Raw genomic sequence first — 15,682 nt, 5'->3', positions numbered from 1 at the left:
GTTGGACAGTTTACACAGAGTGATTTGCATATGCTCAGGTTATGCTGTACCTAAACTAATTTTGATCTGATCACAAAAGTGCCCTTGGCTATGAGTTGTATATATTAATAACTACGTTTATTATCCCATCTTAAATAATTACATAGGAACTGTTGTAGTTAATGAGTCCAAATATAGGAGATTAGCCTGTCAGTCTAATTTATATAATACAGGGGTATTATATAAATTAGACTGACAGGATAATCCCATATCAGTGTGTCAATTATACAGTGACTTTCATGGGGTTGACTATTTTAGAGGGGAAAAGAATTTTAAACATCTACTAATGTATTATATTTTTAGTGGGCCAGACCAGTCTTTCTAGGTTTTGCACAGTTAGCTAAACATATGTCTAAAAGTATTTTAAAACAAAACACTACAAAACGTTTTGTGATATATTTGTGATTTACAGTTATGCAAACTGCTTACTGTTGTGTGGTTACCTATCCAACTAGAATCAGACCAAAACCAAAATGTCAACACGTGAAAATAGATGCACTGACTAGTGGTGTATTTAAACAAATATTTTGAGCGACCCATAATTGCTCTCACGCAGTCACTCCTATTTTTAATCTCTTATGTTTTTCTTCTTTTTTGCAGTGCTTGACTGTTTTCCTGCCTTCAAGAAGTAAATGAATTGGGATAGTTTGTTTGTTGACATTGACCATCTGACAGACTGAACAGGGGGTATGTCACTCATTTGGTTCGCTATGTCCGTCAATCTTTTTCACAACATGAAGAGAAGGGCGGTGTAAGAATTGTTTGAAAAAATAACTTATGACCACACTCAATTAAAATGAACAAACAAACAAACAAAAAAACAATAGAAACCATCACAGAAATTCTGTTGATTTCCACTACAAATAACACTACAAACCACCAACGAAATAAAAACTATTAAAAAAATATTTTCCTGTAGTGTGTTTTGGGACATTTTCCATTATGATTTAGTGGTTTTAACAAGCCACCAATAGAAAATGATTAATTACCAGTAGAGACCCACAGGGACCATTAGAGTTTCCAACCCATTATAACCAGTAAAACCATTAGGCTACAAATTCTGTGATGGTTTCTATTGTTTTTGTTTTGTTTGTTTGCTTGTTTTTTTCAGCAGGGAATTACTGAAAAGCATGATTTATTTAGGCTTTCATTGTCTTTAATCCATTGAGTAATTAAATGAAGGACGACGGTTTGTTGTCATGTGTGGAGAAAACGCTTATAATGCTTAAACATTCATTCTGGAGCCTCTTAGTAGATCTGTAGGCCCAAATTCTAATACAATTTGCTTATAATGTGAATGAATCGGTTGAGTGAATGATTCAGTGAGTGACTCCCTCATAACAAACAAAAAGACTGACGGTATTGCCACCTACTGGCTCAGCAATGTAACCTGCAAAAAAGAGTGACCGAACTATTGAACGAATCTTTTTTTATTGAATGCAGTAAGATTCGCGACACTGGGGTCAATCAAATTCTCCACCTCATAATCTATAATGTTATGTTTACTGAAACGTTTGAAGACCTTGAAACCTAGCCTAATTGTATGAAAAAGAATAACTTTTTCATACAAGTATGAGGTCTCACCCCTCTGCCCAGTATTCATTCTCTCTCTCTCTCTCTCTCTCTCTCTCTCTCTCCATCAGAAGATGCCTCTGATGGCCTGTCACCCCTATTCATTCTCTCTCTCTCTCTCTCTCTCTCTCTCTCTCTCTCCATCAGTATGTGGTTAGCACTGCACGCGCACTGGAGCCCATGAGCGGAGACGAGGCTCGTTTAGTATTCAGTGCACAAGGCGAAGGAGGGAGAAGGGAGGGAGGGCAGAGAGTGAAATAGAGAGAAAAAAACGAGGCTGTGAAGACAGGCGAAAACACAGAAAGAGAGGAGGAAGAGTGGAGCGGAGAGACACCTCCTCTGTCCCTCTCGGTCTACCCTTTGGCATCCGTCTGTCCCAGGTGCGGTATTTCAGCCTTTATCTGTCTTTAGGTGTGCTGGGCGGATGTTATGATGTTGCTGTTGTAAAGCGTCGCATTAGAAAATTAATATTTGGATGAATGTGAGCTCGGAGGAGAGAGTGTGGATATGCTGTAGACAGTCGTTCCGTTCAAGATCTGCATTGCTTGGAACGGCACAGACTCTCTACAGATTGTTGTGTTCAGGTTATCCATAATATATCTGTCTATTTGTGCGCCCGTGTTGTAAAGGTCTGCGCGTCTGTCCGGTATCGTCGTGCAAAAACCTCTCAGCTGCTTGAGTAATCTTCATTTATCTACTGCAAAATCATGCATGCATGAATATGTGCTGAGCATCGTGGCCTCGCATTTTCAAATGTGCATATATGTGTGTGCAACAATGTATAGAGGGATTATCAGTCACTTAGACGCTGTCACTTATGTAATTCTGTTCTTAGCTTCCATATTTCCTACTCTACATGCTTAATCTGCATATGCATATGAAATTCAAGAGGAAAGGATGTGAAATGTACATACGAGGCTGCTTCCCTCCTCTTCAACCCCTTATCAGTGTTCCTTCCCCTCCAAACCCCACCCCTCCCCACAGTCTTCAAAGGCAGGCTTACATGGGCTTCTATCAAGCACAGGACCATAATTATGCAAATATTAATACATCCATATGGAACCGTCGCAGGAATCCTCTCCTTCGCTCACTGACAGCATATAACGGCATTGGTAAAAGCCATATGAGGGGGCGATTAATTCCCCCCACAATGTGACGGAGCGGGTGATGACGTTGCCTGGCTGTCGGGCTGCCGAGAGCTTCCCTCTACGCTCTATCTGTGTGGGAGCTGAATCTTAAGGGCTGACACACAGCGTCACCAGTATCCCAGGGTTCCTCGCATCGCTCACTGCTCTTTCTTTTGCCTGTGTTTTCCTGTGTGATGTTATAGATAATTTAGATACTCCGAGGGCCTGGACAGCGGAGCAGAGGAGAGAGAGGATGGGAGGGGAAAACCAGGCCCTCATGAAATCTGCAGATTTCTCAGAACTGGGACGCTTGTCATTCATTAAATTCTAGAAACTTCCCACCTCCCTTGCGTATTTGTTTATTAATTACTTGGGCTAATTTGATTATGCTTTCAGCTAGTGCTTATCACATTTTCCACGGAATTTCTTGAAATCCATGCCGAAAAAGCCTGCAGATTCCATCTGGGCCTAAGGGTAACATGAAGCAGACTTTCACCAAGTGAGATCCAATGCAAGATCCATTTCCCACCATTTTGTACAGGTTTTACTTTTTTTGAATAGGACTGAACTCCTTGCTCTACGCTACCTCAGCTTGCAGCCACAAGCCGCAAAGGCCCAAAGTATCTTTTTTACAGCGCCATGTAATATCACCCCTGTCTTTGGCCAGCGGCGGAGGTTCGGTTGTGTAAATGACAGCAGCCGTTGGCAGGGCAGTTTTGATGTGTGTTTAGTGGCCAGTGAGTTGGCCGGACACTGGAGACGATATAGAAAGTGTCCAGGAACTCACAGTATCGTGGCAGATATGAGCAAGACGATGAGATGACGCAGTGATCTGGCTGAGTGTTCGTAAGCAGAGGTTGTGACCGCGCTGAAGGCCGTTTAGCCTGGTTTCCTCTTCAAGAACATGAGATCAGGGAGCGGAATGGTACCAGGTCGACAAAAGCATTAGAATAGCAAGAGAGCGATGGCTTTTGGAGGGAAGGAGATGAAGAGAAATTGCTACACGAGTCTACTAAAACAGCGTTGTTATCATTTATTCATTCATTCCCACTTTGCAGGAAGTCTGGAAACATTTTGCTTTGAAGCCAGAGGGGTAAAGAAAATTACTGTTATCTTCCGACAGTTTTTATTTTTATTTTTTTAAAGCAACAGTCTTACAGAAAACAAAAGCAGATTAGACTCCCGATGACATTGCAGATAAGACCACAGGCATGGAGGTGATACAGTGAGCGTGAGAAAGAAAGGGAACGTAAAAAGAAGGAGAGAAAGAAAAACCACAACGGCTTCATTAAGAAATTACTCTAATATCCTGTTGGTTATGCTTAATGGATTTACATCCCTTGTCAATAGAAGTGTTCAAATTCATTGCCTCAGTAGAGAAGAAAAGGATTAGCCATCATTTTTCTTTTACAATTAGTCTCAGTCACATCTATCAATTTAAGGGGAATAAGGGAAGTTGTGAGGCAGGTTTCCATTGAGTAAAGAGGAAAGACGGGAAAACTTCAAAAGGAGGTAGGCAATTGTGGAAACTATTTGCCTAAAATGTACATTTGTTATTCTCAGTTGATCTCAATGGTGCTTTAAGCCAAAGCATACAATACACATACACATCACTTTATATACTTAAGGGATTTGTTAGAAGGGTTAGAATGTATAGCCTCTGAAGAGAAGATTATTTGTTGTTTACCAATATATATATGTACCTTATATCTTGCATATCTTATATGCAAAATGAATAAATATACACATTTAATTTTTTTAATTGCATTTGGAGATTGATTACATAGATCAGAGATGGTTAGCATCCAGTGACACCTCTGATTTACATTACACAGCAACTAAAACATTTATATTAGATTTGAGACTGGAGAAAGAGCCATAATACTGTAGCAGACTGCCAAACAAAAAAGGGAGATACATTTTATTAGCTATAAAGTTTTATCAGTGTGCATCCTCATTCAAATGTAGCATAATGTGTATGGTTTGAGTGATGTGCATATATTTGATCATGTGGATCTTATGCCAGATTCTTTGCGAGCAGAATGGAAGACCCTGCTTCCAGGCATGTTGAGATTTGTCATCTTTTGCAGACTTTATAGCAACTTAACCATTAGCCTACAAACCGGTCAACTTAAATAGGGCAGTGGACATTGCCTGCGGGACAAAATGAATTGCACCATTCTTCTTTGGCTTAAATAATTTCACCTCAGGGCTGAGGACGGAACCTCATACCCATCTGCTCTCTGCTGTAGAAACAGGCAGTGACCTGAGCGACTGCTGCTGATCTGTGGTGTTGACGGACAGCCCTTCTGACAGATCTCGACTTAAGACACCTGACAGTTATGTAGTGAATGCCAGGTGTCTTATGTATGAACAGTCAGCAACATTATCATTGTCAGTAACTTGCCTTATGACACACATTTGTGAGTGCTGGCTGCAGTTATTTAGAGGTTATTAAGACCCGTTGTATTGTAGGACGGCCTCATTTGTCACGCTAGCTCATGCTCGCCAAAACGTCTGCAAATCCGCTTGAATGGATCAAACTGGTGGAAATAGACAGACTAATTACAAGTTAAAAGATTCATCCACTCAGACATCATCGCTTTTAGTCACATTCGAATTGATATAAATGTGAAATGATGATCTGTGTGCCATTTTTAGAGGACACTTTGCTTTTAAATTAAAGCTGCACCTCTGTGCCTGCCACCTTTATTACGCTTGCAGCATTTTACAAATTGCATTTTATTGACTGATTGTCAAAAAAGGTGATTATTAATGATTGGCGATCTACAAAAAAGCTAAACCAAATTTGCTTTTGTACTTTATAATGTAAATATTATGCATTTGCTTGTTGGTAGTGAAATCCACACTTCTTTGTTTTGTTATAAGGTGATTCAAACTGATTATGTTAATTTTGTGATTAAACAGAATTTACAAAGTGACATTTTTAAATGTTTTTAGTTGTAATCTGAAATATTTTTATTGATTTTATTTAGTGCTGTCAAATGATTAATCGCATGCAAAATAAAAGTTTTTGTTTGCATAATATATGCGTGTGTTCTGTGTATATTTATTATGTATATATAAATACACATACATACAGTATATATTTTGAAAATATTTACATGTCTATATTTATATAATTTATATTATAAATAAATATATTTAATATTTAAACAACATATTTTTCTGAAATGTAGCCTATACATTAGGGCTGCACAATTATGGATGCCACAATTACGTAATCGTTCAAGGCCGCAATTAATCGTTCAAAGTCCACTTATGTTATTCTGCACGCTTAAGATATGTTTTTCTCTTTCTACATGTTATCTTAAGGGTTTTTCCATTGTTTTAGTTTTAGTTTTAGTATAGGGTTAGCATTATAACATTATAATACCATTCATATTTTTACTTTTTTTTATAATTTAAAGAGGAAACCAATCCGATGTGTATTTAACATTTGAGGCTTAATACTATAGAAAAGCACCAAAGGTGTTTCAGTTAGAGTGTTTTCAGCTTGTTTTTAGATGCGATTAATCGCGATTAATCGTTTGACAGCACTAATTTTATTTATATTTTCTGTCATCGTCAAGTGCGCATCTGAGAATCATCTCTTCTGCTTTAGATTCGCTTACTGTTGTCCGTCATTCAATGACACAGCGACCTGATCTAGTCTTTCTGCTTTCCGGTTGAAATTGGACGTCTGGGTGTTGTGTGGATTGTCTAGACACAAAACAGAGCTGCAACCTTCAAATGTTTCCGTATGTAATGGCAATGCAATTATGGCTGTTTTGATGGATGTCACTGAACACTGACCTTCCTGGTTGTTTTGTGTCCGTGTACATATCCATATAATCATTGCATTTTATTATAGGTTTTCATCTCTAGTGTGTGATTGGACAGGGGCTTTTGTGGCCTTTATGACATGATTGGACTGTGGCAATTCCGTCTGGCTTGCGTGTGATTGGACAGTGACCACCATACAGGTTGCTGGGGTCCCTGGTGTGGGGTATTGCTTTTCCTGCATGGAGATATTGATTGAGACCTGGGCAGCAGTCAATGGAATGTCTGAGACCGGTTTCATGTTCTGTTGTCCGCGTGTTTCATGCTGGTGTCACTTGCATGGATTTTACCACCACATTATTCTATTCCAGTTTTTTTCCAGATGCACAGCCCATAATGCCCCAGAGCGTCAGTGTAGTTTTATTACAGCATATCACTTGCAAATGCCCATCCTCTAGACATGTACACTTGCATCAAGACGCTTTTTCCATCTGGATTCCAAGGCCACACGCTATATGCCCTTCTGACTTCTTTTTCTTCTCAAGCCTTATAGTTTATGTCTTGCTCCTACTTTCTCTTTCATTGCCTATTTCTTTCATCTGCTCTCCCCTCTCAGTTCCTCTCTAACTTCGTTCTCAATCGACCTGGCATTTCTGGACAGTGACACTGTAGTTTGCTGCCAGATGGCCATCTTTCAGATTGAGATATGCAGCATTTTTAAGTCAAACTCAGACAGATTTACAGGCTGAACTCTGGTGAGGAGAGCAGACAAGAGTTTTTTTAATTAGCTAATCTGAGGCTTATTTTTACAATGGACCGAAGATCTGAGATAGACAGATAAATGGACCTCAATCTGTTTGGGTTTCCTTTAGATGACACTCTGGACTGATAGGCCGCTGGGGCACGCTGATTAGGCAACTCCAAAGGAAGGTTCTAATGAGTGTGTGGGTGAACATCTTGACCTGAGTCCTGCCCCGAATGACTTATAGCTGTACTGAAGGCTTTGACTGATTGATTGATGGATCGGAGACGGATGGAAAAGACGCAGCTTGCTGGAGAGAAACCATCCACCTTACGATGAAAGACCAATGACATTTTACAGACCTAAAAAGCATGAAAGAATAGTCTATCAGAATGATAGATGGACGATCGGCTCAATAAGAGGAGGTGTCTCGTCAGAGAGAGAAACAGATCGGACTTCTTGAGGGATTCGCTGGCTTTGAAAAAAACTCTCAGATGAAAGCAGACGATCGTTGAATTGATTCGCATATTGATAGATTTGTACACCTTCATGGGCTTGCACTGTTTTAGCTGACGCAGAGAGGGGATGAGGGGTGGAAAGAAACACTGAAACACGGCGCAAAAGAGAAGGGAAATGAAAGGTGGAGCTTTGAACTGGTTTTGTGAGACAGAATGAGCACAGAACAAAGGAAGAATACTGAGAGATCTCAGAGATATAGAACCTCATACTGACAAATTATACATACACAGTCCCTCAGCAGATGAATCCCTACAACATGTTTCCTTAATGCCATCTGATTTGTGAAAACACAGATTTGTGACATATGTATTTTAGGTTTTTTGTAATTCAAAAATCATTACATTTTGATCATTGTAGACCAGACAGAAAAAAAAATTATTACTGCAGTGTTTATGGTAACACTGCATTAAAGTCTTCTTTATGGAAAAAGTGCTGGTAGCTTAGTGTAGATCTGACCTTTATTCTAATCCATGAACGAAAAGCTTCTTGGACTTACAAACTGATGAACTAGTGCTGTGGTGTTGATGTAATAAAATGTTGTGAATATTGGTCTACTTAACGCGAACCTTAAATGCTTTTATCCTCTACATGAGGGTTCAAAGTTTTCCCATTCACAAGCATGAAAAAACAAGGTTTGTTTTCTTAGTGTTTTCTAAGCTCTTCGTCTGCAGTGTGCTGTGAGTGTGAGAACTGTTCTGTGCTGTGTGATTGTGTTGTGTCACGCCCCATTTTCACATTTGGTGTGGACAGACAAATTGCCTGTCACTGGAATCTTGTTGCATTGCACCCTGTTAGGACAGTGTTAACCTAAAGGTGAAGTGTGTCTACCCAACTACAATGGTAAAATGCTTTCTTTTATTTATTTATTTTTTTTTTATTTCTGTTCTTTTTGGCAAGGATATTTTTTACTACCATTCAAAAGTTCAGTGTCAGAAAAAAAAACCCATAATAATAATAGCTTAAAATAAAAAAAAAAGGCTGCTGAAAATTCAGTTTTGCCATCACAGGATTAAACTGCATTACAAAATATATTAAAATAGAAACAGTTAGGCCACATTTCAAATTGTAATAATATTTCACAATATAACTTTTTTGCTGCCTTTTTGATCAAATAAATGCATAAGAGACATAAATCGTATGGACCCCAAACTTTTAAACAGTAATGTATGTTTAGCCTGCAGTTTAATATTTATAAACAGGTATTATTGGCACATCCAATGGTGTGAGTTTTGGGTCAGGCTATCATTTAATCAGACCAATGGTCTGAAAACATTAATTATTTATACAGTTCTCTTTTGTGACACTAGTAGTGCAGAAATTACAGACTTCAGCTTTAAAGATACCAAATAGAATTGCAAAAAAAGAAAGAAAAAGAGACTACCGTAATTATTGATCAAACATATAGCCCCACCCAAACCTCACACCATTGGTTGAGCAAAAGTGTCGGGCAGCTCAAATTAACATTACAAGTTTAGCATCGAAATTACGTCACCTTTAATCTTCACAGTATCATGCAACAACAGCTTACAAGATAAACTTGTTTTGTGGTTGACCACATCCTCGTTCCCGAGATGCACTGTACAAGGAGAGCTGTTTGTCTTTGAGAAGAAAGAGATATCCAGAATGATTGGTTCTTCTCTGCATGCTATTGAGCTCTGTGAGCTCAGCGGGTTGCCTTTATAATTTAACCATAATTTTACAGCAGTTTTTTTAATGTGTGCCTCATTTTCTCTCTCTCACACACACTCTCCCTCTCTTCCTCTCTTTTCAGGCAGTTTCAGAGCTCCTGTAGAACATTCCAGAAATACAGCCATGGACCACAATGAACAGTAAAGCTTGAATGGAAAAAACAAAGAGAGAAACCTAGTGGAAATAGACCATACATCTCAAATTCAACCCTGCCCTGATGCTGCTTTAAGGACTGAGCCTGCAAACACTTTCCTCTTCCCTGACTGATGATTTAACTGAGAGTAATAGCCCACGAAATCTAGGCTATGCTTTCTGAACAACAGACCTAAATATAGTCTCGCTGTTTATCCATTGAGCAAATTCTTAACGTTTATGTGAATTGAATTGGTTTCAACCTTCTTCACCATGACAAGGACTCAGGGATGTCATTGTCATCCTTTATAACAAGTATGTGCACAAAAACATCTCGCGAGCGAAGCACATTCAATTCAATAATGGATTTAACATCATAAATGCATGCATTGTCTTCTCCTCCCTTGCTCTCATTTATTCTTTTTTCCCTCTCTCCTGTTTTTTCCCCCCCAGGAGCCTATGTTATTATTGAAAAGAGTGATTGTGACACACTTACCAATGGGTTTAGCAACCATTAAAGCTTTCAATTAACGGTCATAAAGAGACCGTCTCGGCTGCTTGTCGAAACCTTGTCCTTCACAATCCAAAACGAGACCCTGTGTTATTGGAATCGGCAGAAAGTGGACAGAGACACCCTCTCCGCTCAGGCGCCATCCAGTTGGTGCGGGCGGTGAGAGCTGCGGCGCGATTGGTTGAGTGTGGGGTGGGTGTGCGATGCGGATTGGAGGATGTCGGGGGACTGGGAAGACGACCTTTGTAAGAAGGCGTTGGTGCTGGTGGAGGAGCTGTGCTTCCGGTCTGGAGGCCTGAGCCAGAGTGCCAGCTGTCAAGAGTTCAGCTACATGATGAGAGGACCGAACAGACAGCTGAACACAGGTAAGAGCACACCACAACCTGGTGAAAGGATGGTTGGTCCAAAAATTAGCATTCTGTCATCATTTACACACTTCATGTTGTTTCGAACCAGTTTGACGACTTATTTTGAACACAAAAGGAGGCATCGTGCCAGTAGCTCTCTTGTCCATGCAGTAGCAATGAATAGAGCTTTAAAACTACAAAAAGGGCACAAAGGCATCATGAAAGTGGTCCATATGACTTATATTCTAAGTCTTCTGAAGTCTCTTACAGGTTTGGAATGACAGGAGGGCGAGTCATAAATGATGACAGAATTTTCATTTTTGGCTGAACTATCACTTTAAAGCCTATTCAAAGCATGAATTGCTATGATTTATGTCTGACTTCTAGCCAAAATATTGACTTGCACCTGACAAATGGCCTAAAAGGGTAATTTTCATCATCTGCCCACCTCACTGAGTCATGAGACCAGGAAAGAGCCTCACTGGTAAAAGCTGCTCGTTCATGTAATTGCGCCTGGTCGTTTTTATTTGTATTCACGCCATGCCCACCACAGGTGTTCTGGCTGGATGCTGTGTTCAGAGTGAGACTGTCCTGTTTACAGATTTAGTCATTATTGTTTAAATTCCCAAGTGCCCAGTGATTGAAATGGAATTGGACTTGCATTCTCTTTAATATGAAATGGCACAACCGCAGGTAACTGAAATGGCTCTAAGATCCTTGTGAAAGAAGGAGAAGAAATGAAACTGCGTAGGCTATCCTTCCTAGGGTCTCCAAATACCCAACAATCACCCAAATGGTGGAGGCTGCCAGTTAAAGCTATTCATTATCTTTATTTCTTAAAGGGATAGTTCATCCAAAAATGAAAAGGTTTGAATCATTTACAAACCTGTTTGTCTTCATTTCTTCAGTGGATACCAATGGAAAAACATGAATAATGTCTCCTTGCTTTTTTGTCCATATAATGAAAGTCAGTGGGAGTTAATCTTATTTGTATGGACAAAGACAAAATATTCTTTAAAAAACAGTTTTTGTCTTCTGCTGAAGTAAAAGTTATACAGGTTTGGAACGACAAGAAGGTGAATAAATTATGATAGAATTTTCATTTTTTGGTGAACTATCCCTTTAACAAAAGATGCTTTTTCCTTTTAAACAATTTCTTTTACACGTTTTCATTTGTGAAATCATGCCAAAACCAAAACCCTGCTGAATGTTGAATGTTACAATGCTTTCAAGATGTTTTGCATATGTTTATTCTAATAAATACAACCATTTGAATTCTGGACATTTGCTTACATTAACAGGTTTTGACATAATGACTAAATGTCAGTCATTAGTTATTAGGGCGGTGCTGGATTGAATCCTGCATTTTGAATCATGAGAGATATGTTAGAAGCAATGTCCAAAATTACATTTACATTTAAAATTTATTCACTTAGCAGAGGCTTTTAGCCAAAAGCAACTTACAACACAAGCAATTTGTCCAAGGAAGAACGTAATATAAATAGTGATACTATACCAAATTTCCAAGCAGTGCAACGCTAGTGGAAAATTATCACTCAGCAAGCACCAAATGCAAATAAAAATGGCATAAAAAACATGTCAGTGGCTGGTAACTTTATAAGGGACTGCAATATAATACATGATTTCAAATCGATTGTGTGAATGATAGTCTGACTCTCACTTATGTAAGCAAAGTGAGCAATTCAAGTCAAAGACATACAAACCGTCTGCTAAAGAAAACATCTGACACCTATACCTGGTGATCAAAAGCTGGAAAGCACTAATGTAGCTAAGGGAAACAGGGTTCATGATGTTGTTTTGCTGAATGCATTGCAAAATAGTGACATGCATAGCTGAGCAGGACGGGCAGTTAACCATAGTATTAATTAGTGGGAAACTGCCTTAGGCTCTTTAAACTCTTCTGTACTCACAGTATGGCCCATATGTGCACTACAGCTGAAGGGTAGTCATGCTGTCAAGCATAGTGTAACAAGGTGAAACAGACCATTTTTATCCCTGGGTCTCTGTATAAGCCACGGTCAGTTACCACTTACTTGTAAAGCAGGATTGAACATTTCGATTTGGATTTGCAGCTTTATCCGAAGACATTTCGCCACTCTCTATTTTATATTAGAGCATATTTATTAGCACGCTCAGGATAAAACCCAAAAGTGACTCTTGCGTTTGATTCCTCCCCTACTGCAGGGTGTTAAGTCACAGCCAGAATGAAATCGTGTGAATGCTTATATTTGCTGATGGAATAAAACCAAAGATGTGTTCCATGCGTAAGCTTCAACTTAGCCTAATTGTAGCTTAAAGGAGCGCTAAAATACTGACTCACTACTAAATATGTGTTGCACAGGAAAAATGTTCAAAAGTGCAGGGACAGTAGGATTTTTAAAATACTTTTAATCAAGGGATAGTTCAGCATGAAATACAAATTCTGTCATCATTTATTCACCCTCCACTTGTTTGAAACCTGTATGATTTTCTTTCTTCTGATGAACTCAAAAGAACATATTTTAATATTAATGTGGGGAACCAAACAGTTGCTGGTAGCCATTGTTAGTATGGAAAAAAAATAGGGAAGTCAGTTGCTACCTTCAACTGATAATTCTTCAAAATATCTTCTTATGGGTTCAGCAGAAGAATGAAACTCTCTGTGACTAAATTATGACACAATTTTCATTAATGGGTTAACTGCCCTTTTAAGCAAGGACACATTAAATTGATCACCGTAAGTCACTGTAAAAACTTAACTTATTAAAAAAGATTTCTATTTCAAATAAATTCTGTTGTTTTTTTAATTTCATAGTGTCCACAAAATATTAAGCAGCACAACTGATTTCAACATTGATAAAAATGTTTCTTGAGCACCAAATCAGCATATCAGAATGATTTCTGAAGGATCACGTGACACTGAAGACTGAAGTAATGGCTGCTGAAAAAATTCAGCTTGGTCATCACAGGAATAAATGACTTTTTGAAATAATATTTCACAGTATTACTGTATTTTTGATCAAGTAAATACAGCCTTGGTGAGCACAGACTTTTCTGTGAGACTTTTAACTTAGATCTTACTAAAAAAACATATCACGAAAAAGTACCTAATATAATAAGTTTTGCTGTTTAATATACGGTATTTCTTGAATATTTATTTAATATATTTCAGTATGCATTATGTAATAAATATTTTGTATTTATTGTATGTCATGTCTTTGTATATTTTTAAAACTTAAGGAACATGTAATTTATCATTGTCAAACAGTTATAAGGCAAAAAAAAAACATGTTTGGAAAAAGAAAATGAAATTCAAGACTACTTTGATTTACAAAATTGAAAGCTTACTAGATAGATAAAAGTAAATGTCATATTATGCAACTGCACATTCCTGCATGGACAGCTTGCAAATTACTAGCTGCTCTTGCTTTAAGAAGAAATGATGCAACCAAATTAAGTACACAGTTAAGACTCTGGGATGGGCTGGTGCAACCCTACCCATCTCTCTTTAGGAGGTGGTGATGGTGTGGAAAAGTCTATGAGACAAGATGAAATGAAAGCTTAGCAACGGGGCAGAACGCCGATCCTCCTGGTTCTGCCAACCCAGAGTTTGTAGATCAAACTCCCTCCCCAGATATACTGCTTCCAAACAGTCGTTTTTCTTTGCAAGCAGATCAATACGTTAACCTTTCTAATACCAAACCCCTCCCGTGTTTAGTTCTCTCTCCATCAGTGTCCGTTTGTTTGGCTCTGCATCTTTCATTCCTGCAGTTCCGCCTCTCCTGCACCAGCCATCGTTCTCGCTCTCTCTCTCCATCACTGTCCACTTTTTTTCCGGGCCTGTTTTTCTCACAGGGGAACACTTGCGGACTTTATTAACCCCTCTCTGGCGCTATCTCTCTCTTTCCTCACGTTTGACGTGTGGAGTGAATGTGTTATCTTGACCAGTCAGCCGATGTGTCTGCTTTAACATGTACACTAATCTGTTAGCTCCTTCCTGGCCCCTCCCCCTTTCCCCATCTCCCTTTTTCCTCTGATATGTCCTTGTTGTTGTTTTTTTCCTTTTCATTCTTCTTCTCTGTCAGCTCCCTGCTGGAAAATCCACTTAAAACTGGCAGCTGTGTTTTGGGACATGCTAGCAGTTCTGTCATCTGACTTCTATAGCCTTCAATTCGGTTCAATGAAATATGAACAGTGGCAAAATTATGGGTCGCTAAAAGTTTCAATACAGCCTCAAGTTTCAAGACTACAAACTGAAAATAATTGATATGCTACTTAATAATTTAGGTAGCTGTTGTTTATGCCCAGACCTGGAGTGATGTGTGGTCCACAATTTCTGTTTTACTGCTGTCCACCAACTGAAGTTTCAGAGTTTGAGAACCACTGTGATGAAGGATGGAGAAAGAAGTGAATATGTTTTAGGTGGTTTCTAACTGGTCTAAACTGGTAATTTGCTGGTCCAAGCTGCTCATTTCCACTGTCAAAGTGGTCATGTTGATTCTTAGATCATGGTCGGTAGTAAACCAGCTGATGACCAGCTGGCATCAGCTTGTGACCGATTTATGACCAGCTAGAAATGGCATAAAACATAGTTAGGACTTCCTCCATCCTTTATCACAGTGGTTTTCAAATGTTTTCAGCTGGTGGACCACAGTAAAACAAAAATTGTGGCACACCTAACACTCCGGGCCCTATTTTAACGATCTTAGCGCATGGTCTAAAGCGCACAGCGCAGGTGCATTCAGGGCGTGTCCGAATCCACTTTTGCTAGTTTAACGACGGGAAAGCGGTCGGTGCGCCCGGACGCATGGCCTAAACGGGTTGTCCCTATTCTCTTAATGAGTAATGGGTGTTTTTTGGGCGTAACGTGCAATAAACCAATCAGAGTCTCATCTCCCATCCTCTTTAAAAGCCAGTTGCGCTCGCGCCATGGCGGGTTCGCTATTTACATGGCGGAATGTAATTTTTCATATTTAAAAATGTTTGTGTGCTGCTGCGCGTCCATGTGTGTGTAATAAGCAAAGTGTACGCACATTGTGCACCCGCCTATAGGCGCATATTACTAACGTGCTCTTTAAATAACAAAGAAAAAATATTGTGCCAGACTTTAGACCAGGTTTGAGTTGGTCTATGACGCAGTCTATTTTCAGTTCCACAAAATAACAACGCGCCAACAATGCGCCTGAACACACCTCTTTTTTAGACCAGCACGCCCATGGGC

At 39.1% G+C, this 15,682-nt stretch overlaps 1 protein-coding gene across 1 annotated transcript in view; it reads left to right on the top strand.

The window, feature by feature from the left end:
• Positions 1 to 1,778: 1,778 nt before the first annotated feature.
• Positions 1,779 to 15,682, top strand: part of LOC107680842 (synaptotagmin-C-like) — a 26,940-nt gene continuing 13,036 nt past the window's right edge. The window contains exons 1-3 of the mRNA XM_016476893.1: positions 1,779 to 1,991; positions 9,554 to 9,918; positions 10,057 to 10,479. Of these exons, the coding sequence (XP_016332379.1) occupies positions 10,332 to 10,479 (148 nt within the window). The 5' untranslated portion in view covers positions 1,779 to 1,991; positions 9,554 to 9,918; positions 10,057 to 10,331. The remainder of the gene's footprint in view (positions 1,992 to 9,553; positions 9,919 to 10,056; positions 10,480 to 15,682) is intronic.

This window comes from Sinocyclocheilus anshuiensis, unplaced genomic scaffold (assembly GCF_001515605.1).
Source record: "Sinocyclocheilus anshuiensis isolate Anshui unplaced genomic scaffold, SAMN03320099.WGS_v1.1 scaffold1230, whole genome shotgun sequence".
In the NCBI taxonomy this organism is placed as follows: domain Eukaryota; kingdom Metazoa; phylum Chordata; class Actinopteri; order Cypriniformes; family Cyprinidae; genus Sinocyclocheilus; species Sinocyclocheilus anshuiensis.
This window is presented reverse-complemented; position numbering and strand designations above follow the sequence as displayed.